This window comes from Littorina saxatilis, linkage group LG4 (assembly GCF_037325665.1).
Source record: "Littorina saxatilis isolate snail1 linkage group LG4, US_GU_Lsax_2.0, whole genome shotgun sequence".
Taxonomy (NCBI): Eukaryota; Metazoa; Mollusca; class Gastropoda; order Littorinimorpha; family Littorinidae; genus Littorina; species Littorina saxatilis.
In genome coordinates this window covers 22,971,793-22,992,132 of record NC_090248.1, presented here as the reverse complement: position 1 = coordinate 22,992,132, position 20,340 = coordinate 22,971,793, and the positions used below count along the sequence as shown (strand labels likewise).

Sequence of the window (20,340 nt, the reverse complement as noted above, 5' to 3'; positions counted from 1 at the left end):
CCTCCAACCTTTGCCTTGTACTTACTCTGCTGCACATGAAACCTTGGTGCTAGCAGGCCAGTCCATGCACTATAGGCCCTGTTGCCTTATGGTTTTATCGTCAATGTAACTTGGCATACTTTAGCTGCCTAAGAAATACATACTTTAGCTGCCTAAGAAATGCATACTTTAGCTGCCTAAGAAATGCATACTTTAGCTGCCTAAGAAATGCATACTTTAGCTGCCTAAGAAATGCATACTTTAGCTGCCTAAGAAATGCATACTTTAGCTGCCTAAGAAATGCATACTTTAGCTGCCTAAGAAATGCATACTTTAGCTGCCTAAGAAATGCATACTTTAGCTGCCTAAGAAATGCATACTTTAGCTGCCTAAGAAATGCATACTTTAGCTGCCTAAGAAATGCATACTTTAGCTGCCTAAGAAATGCATACTTTAGCTGCCTAAGAAATGCATACTTTAGCTGCCTAAGAAATGCATACTTTAGCTGCCTAAGAAATGCATACTTTAGCTGCCTAAGAAATGCATACTTTAGCTGCCTAAGAAATGCATACTTTAGCTGCCTAAGAAATGCATACTTTAGCTGCCTAAGAAATGCATACTTTAGCTGCCTAAGAAATGCATACTTTAGCTGCCTAAGAAATGCATACTTTAGCTGCCTAAGAAATGCATACTTTAGCTGCCTAAGAAATGCATACTTTAGCTGCCTAAGAAATGCATACTTTAGCTGCCTAAGAAATGCATACTTTAGCTGCCTAAGAAATGCATACTTTAGCTGCCTAAGAAATGCATACTTTAGCTGCCTAAGAAATGCATACTTTAGCTGCCTAAGAAATGCATACTTTAGCTGCCTAAGAAATGCATACTTTAGCTGCCTAAGAAATGCATACTTTAGCTGCCTAAGAAATGCATACTTTAGCTGCCTAAGAAATGCATACTTTAGCTGCCTAAGAAATGCATACTTTAGCTGCCTAAGAAATGCATACTTTAGCTGCCTAAGAAATGCATACTTTAGCTGCCTAAGAAATGCATACTTTAGCTGCCTAAGAAATGCATACTTTAGCTGCCTAAGAAATGCATACTTTAGCTGCCTAAGAAATGCATACTTTAGCTGCCTAAGAAATGCATACTTTAGCTGCCTAAGAAATGCATACTTTAGCTGCCTAAGAAATGCATACTTTAGCTGCCTAAGAAATGCATACTTTAGCTGCCTAAGAAATGCATACTTTAGCTGCCTAAGAAATGCATACTTTAGCTGCCTAAGAAATGCATACTTTAGCTGCCTAAGAAATGCATACTTTAGCTGCCTAAGAAATGCATACTTTAGCTGCCTAAGAAATGCATACTTTAGCTGCCTAAGAAATGCATACTTTAGCTGCCTAAGAAATGCATACTTTAGCTGCCTAAGAAATGCATACTTTAGCTGCCTAAGAAATGCATACTTTAGCTGCCTAAGAAATGCATACTTTAGCTGCCTAAGAAATGCATACTTTAGCTGCCTAAGAAATGCATACTTTAGCTGCCTAAGAAATGCATACTTTAGCTGCCTAAGAAATGCATACTTTAGCTGCCTAAGAAATGCATACTTTAGCTGCCTAAGAAATGCATACTTTAGCTGCCTAAGAAATGCATACTTTAGCTGCCTAAGAAATGCATACTTTAGCTGCCTAAGAAATGCATACTTTAGCTGCCTAAGAAATGCATACTTTAGCTGCCTAAGAAATGCATACTTTAGCTGCCTAAGAAATGCATACTTTAGCTGCCTAAGAAATGCATACTTTAGCTGCCTAAGAAATGCATACTTTAGCTGCCTAAGAAATGCATACTTTAGCTGCCTAAGAAATGCATACTTTAGCTGCCTAAGAAATGCATACTTTAGCTGCCTAAGAAATGCATACTTTAGCTGCCTAAGAAATGCATACTTTAGCTGCCTAAGAAATGCATACTTTAGCTGCCTAAGAAATGCATACTTTAGCTGCCTAAGAAATGCATACTTTAGCTGCCTAAGAAATGCATACTTTAGCTGCCTAAGAAATGCATACTTTAGCTGCCTAAGAAATGCATACTTTAGCTGCCTAAGAAATGCATACTTTAGCTGCCTAAGAAATGCATACTTTAGCTGCCTAAGAAATGCATACTTTAGCTGCCTAAGAAATGCATACTTTAGCTGCCTAAGAAATGCATACTTTAGCTGCCTAAGAAATGCATACTTTAGCTGCCTAAGAAATGCATACTTTAGCTGCCTAAGAAATGCATACTTTAGCTGCCTAAGAAATGCATACTTTAGCTGCCTAAGAAATGCATACTTTAGCTGCCTAAGAAATGCATACTTTAGCTGCCTAAGAAATGCATACTTTAGCTGCCTAAGAAATGCATACTTTAGCTGCCTAAGAAATGCATACTTTAGCTGCCTAAGAAATGCATACTTTAGCTGCCTAAGAAATGCATACTTTAGCTGCCTAAGAAATGCATACTTTAGCTGCCTAAGAAATGCATACTTTAGCTGCCTAAGAAATGCATACTTTAGCTGCCTAAGAAATGCATACTTTAGCTGCCTAAGAAATGCATACTTTAGCTGCCTAAGAAATGCATACTTTAGCTGCCTAAGAAATGCATACTTTAGCTGCCTAAGAAATGCATACTTTAGCTGCCTAAGAAATGCATACTTTAGCTGCCTAAGAAATGCATACTTTAGCTGCCTAAGAAATGCATACTTTAGCTGCCTAAGAAATGCATACTTTAGCTGCCTAAGAAATGCATACTTTAGCTGCCTAAGAAATGCATACTTTAGCTGCCTAAGAAATGCATACTTTAGCTGCCTAAGAAATGCATACTTTAGCTGCCTAAGAAATGCATACTTTAGCTGCCTAAGAAATGCATACTTTAGCTGCCTAAGAAATGCATACTTTAGCTGCCTAAGAAATGCATACTTTAGCTGCCTAAGAAATGCATACTTTAGCTGCCTAAGAAATGCATACTTTAGCTGCCTAAGAAATGCATACTTTAGCTGCCTAAGAAATGCATACTTTAGCTGCCTAAGAAATGCATACTTTAGCTGCCTAAGAAATGCATACTTTAGCGCTTTCTGTGGTTTTGGAATACTACAGTGGAACCCCCCTTTTACGACCTCCAAAAATCTGAGAAAATCAGGTCTTTTTTTTATTTTTATTTTTTTTATTTTTTTTATTTGAGAAAATCAGGTCTTAAAATGGGGGTACATTTACCGAGGTTATGAACAGAAGGTCTGAGAAAACAGGGTCTTAAAAGCGAGGGTGTCTTAAAAGGGGGTTCCACTGTACCAGTTTATATGGACTCTGTCAAACTGTGTTTCAACTTTAAGGATGCTACTTTGTCTTCCAGGTACTATGAAACGATGCGGCGCCAGAACTATGTGACCCCCACATCCTACCTGGAGCTGATCAAGACTTTCAAGACTTTGCTTAACAACAAGCGCATGGACATCCTCAACAAGAAGTTCCGATACCAGACGGGCCTGGAGAAGATCGACTTCTCTGAAAAACAGGTTGGTTGCATGTTGAGCGAGAGAGGGTGGGTCTGTCTGTCTGTCTGTCTGTCTGTCTGTCTGTCTGTCTGTCTGTCTGTCTGTCTGTGTATATTTAAGCTAATTTCTCCAGGTGAATGAGTTTTTTTTGGGGTTTTTTTTTTTGGGGGGGGGGGGGGGTGTTGTGTGTACGTGTGTGAGGGGGGGGGGGGGAGTATATGAAAGAATGCTTTTTAGTGTCTGCCTGATTCTTATCATTAAACCAAAATGCATACCTCTTCTGAAACTGTACAGGCGAATTTGAACAATGCTCAAAGCGCAATACTGTGTACAAAGGCATATTCTAACTTTGTCTAGCAGACACTTTCAAGGGAGACACACCGGGCCACGTCACACGCCCTGTTATTCACTAGATCAATGGAACCCCCTTTCAAGATCTAAATCAGGCCTTCAAAGGAGAGCCTGGTGTTAAAATGGATGGAATTTTACAGAGGTTATCTACTGACAGTCTGAAAAAGCAAGTTCTCACAAGGGAGGAAGTCTTGAAGAAGGGTCTTAAAGGGGAGTAACTTCACTGTACAGTGGAACCAAACGACCGACCACCCAAGGGACCAACCAAAAGTGGCCTTTATAGACAGGTGGTCGTTCTCAAGAGGTGAATGATAGAGAGAAAAAGCCCGTCAGGGACCCTATGGGGTGGTCGTTTTGGACAGGTGGTCGTTCTCAAGAGGTGAATGATAGAGAGAAAAAGCCCGTCAGGGACCCTATGGGGTGGTCGTTTTTTTTTTTTTTTTTTTTTTTTTTTTTTTTTTTTTTTTTGCCAAGCACATCATTGTGGGGCTTTTAATCAATAACATGCATCCGTCTACAATGTATCATCATTCATGGTCATGGGGTGGTCGTTTTGGACAGGTGGTCGTTCGCAAGAGGTGGTCGCTAGGGCAGGTTTGAATGTAATTGCTTAATTCAACTCAATTCAATTCATTACAACTTTATTGTCTGAATGTAACAAACAGACATTTTTCTTTTGGCTCGTGTACAAAATAACATCACTTAAAATCACACTCTTAAAACATATAAACACACAAAATGTACACGTCAATACAGTGGAACCCCCCTTTCACCACCTCCAAAAGTCTGGGAAAGTCAGGTCTTAAAATGGATGGAGTCTTAAAATGGGGGTAAAGTTACAGAGGATATGAATAGAAAATCTTAAACACTAAGGTCTTAAAAGGGATGGAGTCTTAAAATGGGGGTAAAGTTACAGAGGATATGAATAGAAAATCTTAAACACTAAGGTCTTAAAAGGGAGGAAGTCTTAAATTGGGGTTTCTTTAAAGGGGGGTTCCACTGTACACACAGGTTTAATGCTATTGTGTTTTGCTTATTTCAGATCAACCTGATGCAGCAAGAACTGGTGGAGCTGCAGCCCAAGCTGATCGAGACCAGCAAGGAGACGGAGGAGCTGATCGAGATCATCGAGAAGGAGACGGTGGAGGTGGAAGCCAAGAAGAAAGTGGTGGAGGCAGATGAAGCCGTCGCTAACGAGGCCGCAAACGCCGCACAAGCCATCAAGGTATGCAAGGATGGTTAATGAGGGTAGAGTCTTCCCTTAAGCCTGATATTAAATGGTCTGAATCCGCTTGACACTGTGTGGTAGTTTTCCTTGTTTTTTTATAAGGACGGATAAGTGTTGATTGGGTGAAGTGAACTCTGCTGGCCGCACGAAGCTTTGGCACTAATTGTTTGTAAAAGGACTTCACCAAGTCTTCGCAAAGTGAAATGAACAAATGACTTCCATCCACACTTGCAAACGTTTCTCAAACAGCTTCAGTTTTAGTTGCATTTTGGAACATTTGTTGCTTGTAGGAATGTCACAATGGTTGCTTAACAATGCGTATTGCCATGATGGTCATTGATTGTTATGACTGAACCTCTTGACGCACGTTCTCTTGATTACCTGCATCATTTTGATACACACTCTAAGCCTCTCTATTTGTTGTGTGACAGGACGATTGTGAGGCTCGGCTAGCAGTGGCGATGCCTGCCATGGAAGCTGCCTTGGCGGCGCTGAACACGTTGAAACAGAACGACATCACCATCGTTAAAACCATGACCAACCCCCCTCAGGGCGTCAGGCTCGTCATGGAGTCCATCTGCATCATGAGGGTGAGTTTCTTTGTTAGTTGGAGTGGTTTGTTAGAGAGCAGAGTTGGAGTGGTTTGTTAGAGAGCAGAGTTGGAGTGGTTTGTTAGAGAGCAGAGTTGGAGTTGGAGTGGTTTGTTAGAGAGCAGAGTTGGAGTGGTTTGTTAGAGAGCAGTTGGAGTGGTTTGTTAGAGAGCAGAGTTGGAGTGGTTTGTTAGAGAGCAGTTGGAGTGGTTTGTTAGAGAGCAGTTTTTGTATGTGTGGGGGTGGTTGTGTGGATGTGGGGATCGTGTGGGTGTGCATGCATAATTATGTGTTAGAGTGCTTTGTTAAGGGGCAGTTTTTGTACTCTGTGTGTCTATGCTTGTGTGGGTGGGATTGTCAGATGTGTGTGTGGGATTGTGTGCATGTGTGTGCGCTTGCATGTGTGTGTGTGCATATGTGTGTGTGTGCTTGTATTGGTGTGTGGGTGCTTGTGTGAGTGGGTAGTCGGATGTGAGTGTGGGATTGTGTGTGTGTGCATGCATGAATGTGTTTGGGTGCAGGTGTACGTGTGGGTGTGTGCATGGCTGTGTGTGTACCTAATTGTGTACATGTAGTTGAATTTCTGTGTGTGAAGCATTTATAGCTATGTGTTGTTGTGTCTGAAAGATGGGTGCACTTGTTTTGTTTGAAGGGCATCAAGCCAGATGTGAAAGTTGGATCTGATGGCAAACGTTTTGAAGACTACTGGGGAGCTGCTAAAAAGGTTTGTTACACACACACACACACACACACACACACACACACACACACACACACACACACACACACACGCATGCACGCAAGAGGAAAGACAAACAATCATGCAAAATCAATCATAAAAGCAATTGCCTAACTCCCGGGGGTTATAGCTGGGAAGGTATACCCAAAAATATCAAAACAGTGGGATTTTGGTTAAATTGGATAACTGGCCGAGACTGTATGGCAAACACAAAATGACTCCTGAGCATATGCATTAAGTTGTGCTCTGCCTCTTTTTTCGGGGGTATTCAGACTATACACAGACTGTTACAGCATTTTGAGCAATCTTGAGAAACCTTTCCAATCTGTCTCCATTTCTCTGCCTTCGCTGTTGTTTTTCACATTATGGGTTTCTCGCACTCTGTGCTGTTGACAGATGCTGGGAGACATGCATTTCCTGGACTCGCTGAGAGAGTTTGACAAGGAGCGTATCCCAGCCAGCATCATGAAGAAAATCCGCGACAAGTACACCAGTAACCCCGACTACGACCCCGCCATCATCAAAAATGTTTCGTCTGCCTGCGAGGGTCTCTGCAAGTGGGTGCGGGCCATCGAAGTCTTCGATGAAGTCAACAAGGTGAGATAGAAATTATTTTATGTAGCGCCACTCTTGTTTCTGCTAGCTTTCTACTGGGGGGAAACAACCCAAATTTCATAATTATATCATTTTTAGATTTTCTGCTCCAATGGTGTGTTATAAAATCAAACCCTGACTATGAGACACCAGTAGGTTTTGGGGAGATGTTTGTGATAATTACGTTCTGACTGCTGTTGTCTCGTGGTGTTCTGGTATGCTATTTAAAAACTTTGTGTTGAGCAAAGAAGATTTTTATAGGGCTGTTTACTTGCCCAAACTCACACTTGTTTGACTGCTTTAAATATAGCCTCCAAACGCAGTTCATGTGTTTCTTGCACTTTGTCACATAGTGAAAGCCCTTTTTAATACCTACCAAAGTAAGCGCTCTGTATCCATACCACATGTGCAAGCGACTTTCATCCTCAATTTATGAGCTGACTAAATACCCCTTACAATGCAGGTGGTAGCGCCGAAGAAGGAGAGCCTAGACAAAGCCCAGGCGGAGTTTAACCAACAGATGACGGTGCTGAGAAGGAAACGGGCCGAGTTGAAAGAAGTGACGGACAAGCTGCAAGCACTCAAGGACAACCTCACCACCAAGCAACAGGAGAAGAAGGTAGGAACTTGCTTGCTGAATGTTTAGTTTTTGTGCCGTGTTGTGGTATGAGATTGTGTGTGGGGTGAGGGGTGTGATTGTGTAGGGTTGTGGTATGAGATTGTGTGTGGGGTGAGGGGTGTGATTGTGTAGGGTTGTGGTATGAGATTGTGTGAGGGGTGTGATTGTGTAGGGTTGTGGTATGAGATTGTGTGTGGGGTGAGGGGTGTGATTGTGTAGGGTTGTGGTATGAGATTGTGTGTGGGGTGAGGGGTGTGATTGTGTAGGGTTGTGGTATGAGATTGTGTGTGGGGTGAGGGGTGTGATTGTGTAGGGTTGTGGTATGAGATTGTGTGTGGGGTGAGGGGTGTGATTGTGTAGGGTTGGTGTGTGTGTGTTTGTGAGTGTTTGGAGTGTGTGCATATGATACATTTATTTGGGGGGGGGGGGGGTGCTTGTGAGGATGTTTGAGAGTGTATGTCAGTGCGTGATTGGGAACATTTTGACTTTTGAAATGATATGAAACTTCAGACTTTGACAAATATTTTACAAAACACAGAATTGATCTAACTGTAATAGTTTTTTCACAGTGCTGTTTTGAAATACACAGGTGAAATCCTTTTGGGATGATGAAGTGGGATGATCAATAAAGCGATTTAGCAGTAAATCTGAAGATTGATCATTTTATCGCTTCTGACCTATTTCCATTGTAGTCGAAAATAGCTCACTGCGTCTTTAGCCGGGTTTTCCCATGCAGGCTCACATATGTGTGTTTTGGGGGGATGAAGGGGGTGGAAGGAGGGATTCTCTTGTATGTGTGTGTGGGGTGTGCATGTGTGAAGCATGTTTGGTAGGATATTCTGGGGTAGTTACGTTTTATGACATGAAGTGTGATTGGTCTGGTATTGTAAAATGGCATGGTATACTGAAGTGCACAGTATCTCAATCAATCAATCAATAGGAAGCTTATATAGCGCGTATTCCGTGGGTACAGTTCTAAGCGCTTGTCGAAGAGTTGTCAACACAGGACTGACAAAGAAACTAACATCTACAGACGGACACGAACCCTATCACACACTAGCAAACCCTGATAAACATACAACAAACAACTGTTTAAACAACAATGTACACATCAATAGCTAGGTCCAAACAAAATAATATTAAGCACAAAGAAAACACCTCTCACAGAGCACAGCACAAGAATGTCTTTTGGGGCACAACACATCACGTCGAACATGAAAGTCACAGCCAGTTACGGGAAGAACTGAGTCTTCAACCTACTCTTGAACGCGTCAAGTGAGGGGCTCTGGCGAAGCTCAAGCGGCAGGGAGTTCCAGACGGAGGGGAATGCACGCTGACCAGCAGATGCGAGTTTCGAGCGAGGGATGTGAAGGCGGAGTGGGTCAGCAGCAGTGGGTCTCTCTCTCTCTCTCTCTCTCTCTCTCTCTCTCTCTCTCTCTCTCTCTCTCTCTCTCTCTCTCTCTCTCTCTCTCTCTCTCTCTCTCTCTCTCTCTCTCTCTCTCTCCCTTCTCTGTCTCTCTGTCTCTCTCTCCCCCCCTCCGCCATCTATCTCTCTCTTTTTTTCTCCATACTTCGTCTGTGGGGTCTTCTTAGTAATGATTCAAGCAAGTTGTTAAGCAGTAAGTGAAACTGTGCAGAGCCTGGAAGACAACATTGAGATGTGCAAGATCAAGATCGAGCGAGCGGAGAAACTCATCAGCGGTCTGGGAGGGGAGAAATCCAGATGGACACAGGTAGGTAATATTTCTATCATGGGTCACAACTCTGGTTGAGAATGATCCTACAACCGATAATTATGAGTTTCTGGGACTGCAGACCGTAGTGTAGGGAGTTTGTGTGTGTGTGCTGTGTGTGTGTGCATGTCTGTGTCTGTGTCTGTGTGTGCAACCTTAAATATGTAACTCGATCAATATTATGTGCAACAAAGGAGAGTCATACGAGCATTTGCTCTTCTTGTTGATGATGTACTTTCTTTACCTCAGAACGAAACAGTACATGAACAGACAATTATCTTTTTATGTTAAATAATGCAGAGCATAATATAGTGTGTGAGTGTGTGTGTGTGTGTGTGCTCGCGTACATGCTTATATGTAACTGATTAACATTATCTACAAAAAAGGTGAGTCATATGAGTATTTGCTATTCTTGCTAATGATGTGCTTTCCTTGTCTCAGAACATTGAAGACCTGACGGAACAGTACATGAACATCATCGGTGACGTTCTCTTGTCGGCAGCTGTGGTCGCCTACCTGGGCCCCTTCATCCTCATGTTCAGACAGGTAAATCTATACAGGTGTTTGTTGGTGGGGGAAGGGGGCACTGAAGGGATACAGTTCAAGATGTTTGATGTGTGTACAAGGTGGAGAGGGGAAGGAGTATGTGTTTGTCTGCATGACTTTGTCAATATGGTTTAATATGCTTCTATTTCTGCATGTGTCATATAGAGCCTAAAAAAACCATACTATTGAAGTACAAGTAGTATGCATGCACAAACATATACAGAGACACATGCAGACACTCTCACTCGCACACACACACACACACACACACACACACACACACACACACACACACACACACACACAAAAACACATACATGTACATGCACACACACACTCTCACTCACACACACACACACACACAAACACATACATGTACATGCACACACACACTCTCACTCACACACACACACACACACACACACACATAAACACAAACGCATACATGTACATGCGCACACACACAAACACATACATGTACATACTCACATGAACACACACTTACACAAACACATATACACACATATATATATAGATATATATATATATATATACGACTTGTGTCTGTCTGTGTGTCTGTCTGTGTGTCTGTCTGTGTGTCTGTCTGTGAGTTCGCGATGCACGGCTAAAGTTCTCGATGGATCTGCTTCAAATTTGGTGGGCATATTCAGGTAGACCCGGGACAGGACACAACCTGGTCGATATTTCAACACGTGCTCTCAGCGCGCAGCGCTGAACCGATTTTGGTTCCACCTCAGCTACCCGGGCCCCCATACCGACACACCAAAGCCGCTACACAACATCACAACGCCAAAGTTCTCTGTGGATCTTTTTCAAATTTGGACACCGTATTCAGCTACACCCCGGACACAATATCATCGATGAGATATTTCAACACGTGCTCTCAGCGCGCAGCGCTGAACCGATTTTGGTTTTTGTGTTCATTTCACCATTATAAGTAACTCTTCCTTATCTTCTCCAGTGTTTTGCGTTTATCTCCCTTCCTTCGTGTGGCTTCAATCCATATTCCCGTTTGTAAGTTACTATTTTTAGAATGTCACTGCGCTGTCCACAACGCTTCCCTTGCACCCGTAAGTTGTTCTTACTGTCAAAGTGAAAAGGTTGAATCAATTTATAGCCACGCGAAAAATACACTCTCACCTATCTCTATATATTTATAGATATACATATACATATATATACGGCTTCTGTGTGTGTGTGTGTGTTTGTGTGTGTGTGTGGGCAAAAACCTGTGTATTGTAGAGTTCTGTTTGTGATGTGGTCTAGCGGCTTTTGTCTGTCTGTATGTTCTGGCATTTGAGAAGCCACAGCAGATAATATAGGGCTAAGAAATAAGCTCTAAAATTCTCAATCCCGTTTGACAGGACTTCGCCTTCAAAGGTGATTGTGATGAACCGCCACGCTGTCTGTCTCTGTCTCGCGATTCACCCCGGCGAAGCCGGGTATTCCTCTAGTATATATATATATACAGCCACACACACATACAACCACACACACACACACACACGCATGTGCGCACTCTCACATAAAAACAGCAGTGGATTATGAACAGGGTCATATATGTCATTCACCACAACACATGTCTCTTGCTATGACTTCACACAGGAGTGCCTGAAGGAGTGGTTTGAGATGTGCAAGGAGAAGGGCATCCCCATCTCCGAGACATTCTCCCTGTCCCTGACACTGGGCGACCCTGTCACCATCCGTGATTGGCAGATTGCTGGGCTCCCTGCTGACAAGTGAGTCAAATATAAGTGCTACCTGTCAAGAGAAGACACCCTCAAGCCTAAAATCAATTGGGCAAAGTCAACTTTGGGAAGCAGGCTGCATGAATTTTCTGTAAAAAGACATCGCAAAAGTCTTTGCAAAGTTGACTTAGGGCTCAATTATGGGTACGCATTAGGAGAAGAAGACTTAGGGCTCAATTGAGGGCCGCGTTCAGGACCAGTCAAAGGTGTTCCTACATGACAAGTATACTTTAGTCAAGATCTAAGAAACAAAGGGAGGTAGGCGCTCTAAAAGTGGAAGACATTTTGAACAGATAAGAGAAAGCGAGACATATACAGCAGTCCCTGCAATGTACGGCCCCCGGCGTGAGCGGACACCTGACATGTACGGACACATTTGCTCGGCACGGAGTGTTTTCCTTCTATATTTGCCCCCCCTTAAACGGACACCTGCAAAACGTGGACGCGGACACTCATTTTCGGTCCCAACAGCAGGTCATACCTCCAATGTACGGACAGACCATCGTCAAATGTTCACCACAACAAAGTCGATAACAGAGCAGTCCGGCTCTTGGTACAAAGATCACAGCCGCAATGGCGTGATGACAGTCACTGATAACTTGAGTGCACGTGTACCCATCAGGAGAGAGGGGGGGGGGGGGGGGGGGTAGTTTTGGTCAGGAGTGGAGTACATGCGAAGATGCCAACATGAAACTGCACTGTGCTCTTTATTCTTGTCTGTTGGACGTAAACAACAGAAACCACATGTACAGTCGATGAAGGTCCTGAGCGAAAGAGAGTGAAAAACGGCCACAGTTCTCAGCATCGTGTGTCTAGTCTGTGTGTAACCTCTTTCATTGACAAGATACTCTTGTTTCCCCTCAGCCTTGACCAGTGAGTCGGTTGCCTAATCTGTGAACCCTTCAGTTGTCTTGCTTTGTCAAAAGTTACGACACAGTCAACTGGTTTTGCTCTGAGTGAACGGATGTCAGTGCAGCTGGCCTCTCTGGCCACAGCCCCAAACAGTACATGGCTGGAGGGAGTGAGAGAGAGGGAGTGGGGGTGGAGGGGTAGCTGGCTAAACTCTGTGGGGTGTCCGGTGTCACTACATGTCAGCAGGAAGAGCATTGGAGAGAAATAGAGAGGTGTACTCTTCCACACAATTTCCAAGCATCAGTTGTCACGGCTTGGGGTACGCATTAGTGAGGGAGAGTAGGAGCTGTGTTATGTACTGTGTATTTCCGACTGAAGAGTGAAAAGTCACTGCCATGCCACATGATCGGCATGCAGTCAATAAAGCCAGACAAGAAGAAAATAAATTACATGACTATGACATGCAACTCTATCTGCTGCTATTTCTTCAAACTGGTTTTCAAGCTTATTCTTTCAAAGCATCTGCACACGCTCCTCTGTGCTGTGTTTGTGTGGCTGCTTTCGTATGTCAGTGCATGGTGAGTGTGTTCACTGCGGCCTTGAGGATTTATTTTATCTCTTCTTTTCAACACTTTTCATACAAATCATTTTTACAGAACGTTTAAAGAAGTATTAGGAGTTTATTGTTATTGTTTAGTAGCCACAAGAAGTGATTAGCATAGATTCAATCCTGTTGTTTGTGTGTCTCTGTGTGAATGTATGGCGGAGGGGGTGGTGTGGTCACCCCTCCCGTGACCGGACACCTGCAATGTACGGACAGTTTTGCTATGGCCCAAGGGTGTCCGTTCATGAGAGGGACTGCTGTACAGAGAACCAATGTCCTGGCTCCTGGGAGAATAACAAGCATGGAAATGAAGCAGCAAATTTCATCCTCATATCAGATATACTTTAGTCAAGTTGATGGAGGAAGGGACAGCAGCTAGGTGTCCATTATTGAGAGTGCGTTCGCTTATCAGAGGGGTTAAATTACTTGACAGGCACCACTGTACCATGAAAATGGACTGCCGCTCTTCATATTTTGCAGCATAAGAAATTAGTTGATCATAATTGTCTTTCTTCCTTATTCACCAATGCCCAATTGGTTTAGGATGTTACTTTTCAAGCTTAAGGTTTGCAGAAAGACAGTCAAGAATGTTTTTTTGTGTGAGACCATGTGTTTTCTTTTAGTAGAAATCAGACATGAATCCAACTACATGTCCAAATCCAAACCAGATTCTTATCCTGCAAAATGAAATTCATCTGTTCTCTTACCTTCACCTTGCAGCTACTCCATAGACAATGCCATCATCGTGAAGAACGCCAACCGCTGGCCGCTGATGATCGACCCCCAAGGTCAGGCCAACAAGTGGATCAAGAACATGGAGAAGGTCAACAAGCTGGAGGTCATCAAGTTCTCCGACAGCAACTACACGCGGGCTCTGGAGAACTGCCTCCAGTTCGGAAACCCCTGCCTGCTGGAGAACATCGGAGAAGAGTTGGATCCCATTCTGGAGTCAATATTGCTGAAACAGACATTCAAACAGGTGAGGCGCTCGTCTTGTGTAAGTCAATATTGCTGAAACAGACATTCAAACAGGTGAGGCGCTCGTCTTGTGTAAGTCAATATTGCTGAAACAGACATTCAAACAGGTGAGGCGCTCGTCTTGTGTAAGTCAATATTGCTGAAACAGACATTCAAACAGGTGAGGCGCTCGTCTTGTGTAAGTCAATATTGCTGAAACAGACATTCAAACAGGTGAGGCGCTCGTCTTGTGTAAGTCAATATTGCTGAAACAGACATTCAAACAGGTGAGGCGCTCGTCTTGTGTAAGTCAATATTGCTGAAACAGACATTCAAACAGGTGAGGCGCTCGTCTTGTGTAAGTTTAAGAACAATGGAGTCTGTGAGAGCGATAAATAAAAAGAGCTGGACCTGTTCTGTTGAAGCAGACCTTTAAACCGATGAAGATTGGTGGAAGCAAGGTACAGGTATAGGGGTGTGACAGAGAGACTACTGCGTCACCTTTCACAGCAGACCCGATCCCTGCAGAGTTGTCTGCTGGCCTTGACGGCTTGAGCATGGACTATTTATAGTAGCTCGACGTTTTTTGTACGTCAAACAGTTAGACAGCTGTCAATTGTAGAGTTCTGTTTGTGATGGGGTCTAGCTGCTGCTGTCTCTTTTTGTATGCTCTTGGGAACCTTTGAGTACCTATATATATGGCAGTTTTTGTAAGGCTAAGAAATTAGCTCTAAAATCTCAATCCTGTTTGAATGGCTTTGCCTCCAGAGGTGATTGTCGTGCTTCGGGCACTCGGTTACAGGGGTATTTGAAGGAGGGAGGGAGAGAGAGAAATGGAGGGGGGAACTTAAGTCAGCCAGAGAACGATATAACAGTGGAATCTATTCTGCTGCGAAAGTTGGTGTGTATAGTGTAAGCATGACGCCTGTGGACTAATGCATCTTCTGATGTGCAGAATGGCCTGGACTACATCCGACTGGGCGACCACATTGTGGAGTTCAGCAAGGATTTCAAGTTCTACATCACCACACGACTCCGCAACCCCCACTACCTGCCGGAAGTCTCTGTCAAGGTAGAGATACTTTCTTTTTCTCCTGATGAACTATGTTCACCTCTCTCTCTCTCTCTCTCTCTCTCTCTCTCTCTCTCTCTCTCTCTCTCTCTCTCTCTCTCTCTCTCTCTCTCTCTCTCTCTCTCTCTCTCTCTCTCTCTCTCTCTCTCTCTCTCTCTCTCTCTCTCTCTCTCTCTCTCTCTCTCTCTCTTAGTCCTATCTAGGGCATGGGCTGGATGTAAAAAGGTGGTATATTCTTGCTTCTCTTTGTCTTGTCTTGAAGTTATTACACTATTATTCCAACTGCTTTGGTGGAACAATGAAATAGCTGGAAAGACTGAGATGAGCTAGATATATCAGTCATACCTATATTACTGTAACTCAAAAATGTAAGTGATTTTGACTTTTACTCCATGAAAAGTCAGGTCTTCATGCTGGTTCAGCACAGGGTTGATTGGCTTTGGAAGACTCCGAAGGACAGACGCAATAGCCTAGCGGATAAGACGCCAGCCTCCTGTGCGGAAGGTTGGGTGTTTGAACTTCAAATCCCAGTCACGCCTGGTGGGTTAAGGGTGGAGATTTGTTTAATCTCACAGTTCAACTTATATGCAGACCTGCTAGTGCCTTATCCGCCTTATATATGAAGTCTTATATTGCGCGCGTAACTCCCGACTCGGACTGAAGGCGCAGGGATCTATTTATGCCGTGTGAGATGGAATTTTTTACACAATACATCACGCATTCACATCGACCAGCAGATCGCAGCCATTTCGGCGCATATCCTACTTTTCACGGCCAATTATTTCAAGTCACACGGGTATTTTGGTGGACATTTTTTATCTATGCCTATACAATTTTGCCAGGAAAGACCCTTTTGTCAATCGTGGGATCTTTAACGTGCACACCCCAATGTAGTGTACACGAAGGGACCTCGGTTTTTCGTCTCATCCGAAAGACTAGCACTTGAACCTACCACCTAACGCCCTGACCCAGGGTCGAACTCGCTTCCGAGCGCAAGTGCGTTACCACTCGGCCACCCAGTCCTTTGTGTGTACACACAGGCACAAGACCAAGTATGCATGGAAAAGATCCTGAAACCTATGTCAGAGTTTGGTGGGTTATTGAAACACGAAAATACCAAGCATGCATCCTTAAGCGCTAGTAATGGTCCAAGTTAAGACCCTGAGTGCTATGTGGAAGAACAAGTACAAGGAATCCGTGTGAGATGTTTCAGTGTGGGGGTGGCTGTGATGTTTCAGGTGACGTTGTTGAACTTTGTGATCACCCCGCTGGGTTTGGAAGACCAGTTGCTGGGCCTGGTGGCAGCCAAGGAAAAACCGGCGCTGGAGCAGAAGAAGAACGAGCTCATCATGGAGAGCGCTCGCAACAGGCGCCAGCTCAAAGAGATCGAGGACAAAATCCTGCAAGTTCTCTCCTCCTCTCAGGTGGGTCAGCTTCCGGTTGGTTAGCGAGTACAGTCAAGTTTTTCTATTCATAACCTCTGTAAATATATCCAGTACAGTGGAACCTCCTTTTTCAGATCCCCCAATTTAAGACTTTGTGGGTTTTATTTTACAGATGTTCTGTTGATAACCTGTGTAAATACATGTATACCTTAGACAGTACTGCAACCCCCTGTTTGACACCCCCAGCCCCTTCTATGTAAGACTTCCTCCATGTTAAAGGCACAGTGTAGCTCACAGCCTTCGTTTTGCGGTTTTGTTGCAGCTGAGTGCATTTACAGTTCAAAAATCCTCCTATGGTAGTAAAACAAACCCAAAACTATCCAACGACGACATCTGTGAAGCTCGACAGTTTCTTGTTCACGCGAGTGCATAAATTAACCTAGTTATTACGTGGTGTTTGGTCGGAGTTCGATTCAACTGAGTGATTCCGGCCTCCATTTTGTTTTACACAAACTCATGATGACGTCTGACATAGTTTGCTAGTGACGTGTCTTTTTGTGCATGATGTGGTGATCTACCTGATCTAATTTTAGATCCAAAAATAGGTCAAGACCAGCCGGGTCCGAGTACGAAATTAATTCGTAAAAAAATCGCAGTTCTTGACTCTTTGGGTGCAAGTCAATGAAACTTGGTAGTTCTTCTAACGGATAGCTGCCTGAGGTATGACTAAAAGTCCCAGGGGCTCCGTGCACCTGGATTTGACAAGTTCAGTACCTTTAAGATCTTGCTTTGTTCACATTTTCTGTTCATTAACTCAGTGAATTTACGTCCAATTTAACAATCCCTCCATTTTAAGACCTAATTTTCTCAGATTTGTGGAGGTCCTAAAAGGGGGGTTCTACTGTAGTCGGATGGTTTGATGGAAACAGTATGGGAGTTCCCTCTGTGAGAACTTCTCCAAGGCACATTGAAAGACAAGGGAATAGCATTCTGCAAGCTAACTCTTTCCATTTATCAAGGGGTTCAGGTAATTGTTCTCTGCAGTATTTACAAGGAAGGGGTCACGGAGAAGGATGAAGGAGAAATAATTAATTTAAAAGATGAACAGCCTCATCCCTAAGATCTGCACTTAAACCTATCTGCCTAGTTTATTTTTTTTATGAGGTGTGATATAGAATAAAAGAGACTTTTAGCTCTGTTGTAAACCTCTGTGGTACTAAGGTTGGGCTGAGCATTCCCATGAACCATTTTGCAGCGTTGAGTCAGGAAAAAGAAAAGACATTTCAATCAGGTAGAAAAAAAAGGTGAGAGGGGTAGAGGCTGGATTTGTAAGAGCCATAACAAATGATCTTTCTTACTTTTGAACTAAACTTGGCAAAACAATTATTGCAACAACTTTCGCACGCTAACAAAAGCGGTAAAACGCAATCCATTTTAGTTCAACTTTATATGCTGGAAAAGGTAATTATGTCCACCGTTTATATCATTTGTCCGATCGGTGGTAATTTGTATAGGCATCTCGTTACAGCCTGTCAAACAAGGTCACCCCTAAAATCGACCTGACAAAAACCATATATAGCCCCGTGTTTTAAAATCTGCAAAAAATCAGAATGTGCACTTACCAAACACTTCTGACTGCCGTTGGAAAGGCCATTCAATTTCCAGTTCAAAACATTTTGTTTGATGCACCTTACTTCTCTAGTCTTTGTTTAGCCTTTCGACAAAGGCGGTAGGGGTCAACCGTTTCAGAGGCAAAAAAAGGCACGTTTTGCGGCCATTTTTGAGGGGGTCCTCCACTCAAAGAGCCATATCTGCTCAAGTTCTCAATGAATTGCTTTGGAAATTTCAGAAGTTATGACCAAAATCTGTGTTGTTTTTGGTGAATGTGTATACTAAGCGTGTCTTATTACGCAACGTTTCCGAAAGACCTAAACAAATATTCATTTTAATTCAGGGTTTAAGGAAAACAATTCGTGACATTGCATTCTAAGACTAGAGAAGTAAGGTGCATCAAACAAAATGCTTTGAACTTTGAATGGCCTTTCCAACGGTAGTCGGAAGTGTTTGGTAAGTGCACATTCTGATTTTTTGCAGATTTTAAAACACGGGGCTATGGTTTTTGTCAGGTCGATTTTAGGCAGGGATCGTACAGGTCATGGAAAACCTGGAAAGTCATGGAATTTGATTTTTAATTTTCCAGGCCTGGAAAGTCATGGAATTTCAATTCAAGTCATGGAAAGTCATGGAGTTTAACAAAAATAAGAAAGAAAAAAAATTAACCTTAAGCACACCAGCGGCGATTTTCGTTACCAAGCCATTCATCAACACCCCCCACCCACCCCTTTGCCAGCCAGCAGCGATTTGCGTCGCCAGCACAAGGCTTGTTCGTATGACCAACTTCTCGTTCGTATTTGCATACGAGAATAACGGTATTTTTAACGGCACTTGAGCCAAAGCGAGGCTCACTTCCTTCCGTTATCTCGTCGTGTCGTCTGCGCTGCATTTGAGTCGGTTTCGTCGAAGTTTTCTGCTTTTGTTTTTGCATCGATAAAGTACTTTAGCGCTTCGACAAGCAAGATGGAGGATGATGAGTTTGAAACTTTCTTTCGAGTTGTTTCTTGACAACAAAAAGTATGCGGAATTGGAACGAATTACCGAGGAAGATCTTCGCAATGAACTGTGTATCGCGGTGAAAAAAATGACAGTTCGTCAAGTCACAGTGACGGTTACGAAACGGAATTTACGAAAGTGTAGATGGATACAAACAGTGGCTGGTCCAGTTTAGTGAAATGACAGGACCAGCAAACATTAGCCTACCGATAATCTGACTGGGTAGAAAATGCTTGACTTGCTTGTCGAAGAGACACTGCGTAGAAACTGACTCAAATTCAGTGCAAAGCAAGCCAGTGTCAAAAGTTCTGGCAGTGACAAGACGTAAAAAGTTTGCTTGTTCGAAAAGGGTGACCTGTGGATCTAGTCATGGAAAATGTTATTGAGGCTCATGGAAAGTCATGGAAAAGTCATGGAATTTTGTTTCTAAAAACCAGTGGGGACCCTGTTTAGGGGTGACCTTGTTTGACAGGCTGTAACGAGATGCCAATACAAATTACCACCGATCAGACAAATGATATAAACGGTGGACATAATTACCTTTTTCAGCATATAAAGTTGAACTAAAATGGATTGCGCTTTACCGCTTTTGTTAGCGTGCAAAAGTTGTTGCAATAATTTTTTCGCCAAGTTTATAATCAACTTTTTTCAATGTGAATTTCAGGGTAACATTTTGGAGGATGAGTCGGCCATTGAGATCCTGTCTTCCAGCAAAGTGCTGTCTCTGGAGATCTCAGAAAAACAGAAAGTTGCGTCAGTCACTGAAGCCGAGATTGACGAGACCCGCGATGGATACAAACCGGTAAGGCTGAGCACCAGAAAGTGACCCTGTCATTTGAATGATTCTCGCTACAGGGTGGAAATAAACAATCAATTCTTAGAATTTAACATACAGTGGTACCTGTGATGTGAGGCCCCTCTGATGAGCGGACACCTCCCTTGAAAGGACACCATGTTGTCCCTGAGTTTATTACCTTTAAAGCATACCTGCCATGAAAGGCCACCTGCAATGTAAGGACACTTTTGGCTGGTCCCAAAGGTGTCCTTTCATCGCAGGTACTACTGTACAATTAATCTACCTGAACTCACTTACCTGAAAGGACAGCCATACATAGTCTACTAGATGAATACCCGCTTCGCTGGGTACGGCTGCGCCGGGAAGAAGTCGAGCCAAATACCCGGCTATGCCGGG

The 20,340-nt window shown here is 43.3% G+C and overlaps 1 protein-coding gene across 1 annotated transcript in view; it reads left to right on the top strand.

Moving 5' to 3' along the window:
* The window catches only part of LOC138964250 (dynein axonemal heavy chain 3-like), a 210,795-nt gene that overhangs the window by 162,973 nt on the left and 27,482 nt on the right, over positions 1 to 20,340 (top strand). The window contains exons 54-66 of the mRNA XM_070336152.1: positions 3,358 to 3,520; positions 4,893 to 5,075; positions 5,510 to 5,668; positions 6,321 to 6,392; positions 6,804 to 7,004; positions 7,465 to 7,620; positions 9,258 to 9,353; positions 9,795 to 9,899; positions 11,526 to 11,659; positions 13,845 to 14,103; positions 15,037 to 15,153; positions 16,392 to 16,577; positions 19,813 to 19,950. Of these exons, the coding sequence (XP_070192253.1) occupies positions 3,358 to 3,520; positions 4,893 to 5,075; positions 5,510 to 5,668; positions 6,321 to 6,392; positions 6,804 to 7,004; positions 7,465 to 7,620; positions 9,258 to 9,353; positions 9,795 to 9,899; positions 11,526 to 11,659; positions 13,845 to 14,103; positions 15,037 to 15,153; positions 16,392 to 16,577; positions 19,813 to 19,950 (1,969 nt within the window). The remainder of the gene's footprint in view (positions 1 to 3,357; positions 3,521 to 4,892; positions 5,076 to 5,509; positions 5,669 to 6,320; positions 6,393 to 6,803; positions 7,005 to 7,464; positions 7,621 to 9,257; positions 9,354 to 9,794; positions 9,900 to 11,525; positions 11,660 to 13,844; positions 14,104 to 15,036; positions 15,154 to 16,391; positions 16,578 to 19,812; positions 19,951 to 20,340) is intronic.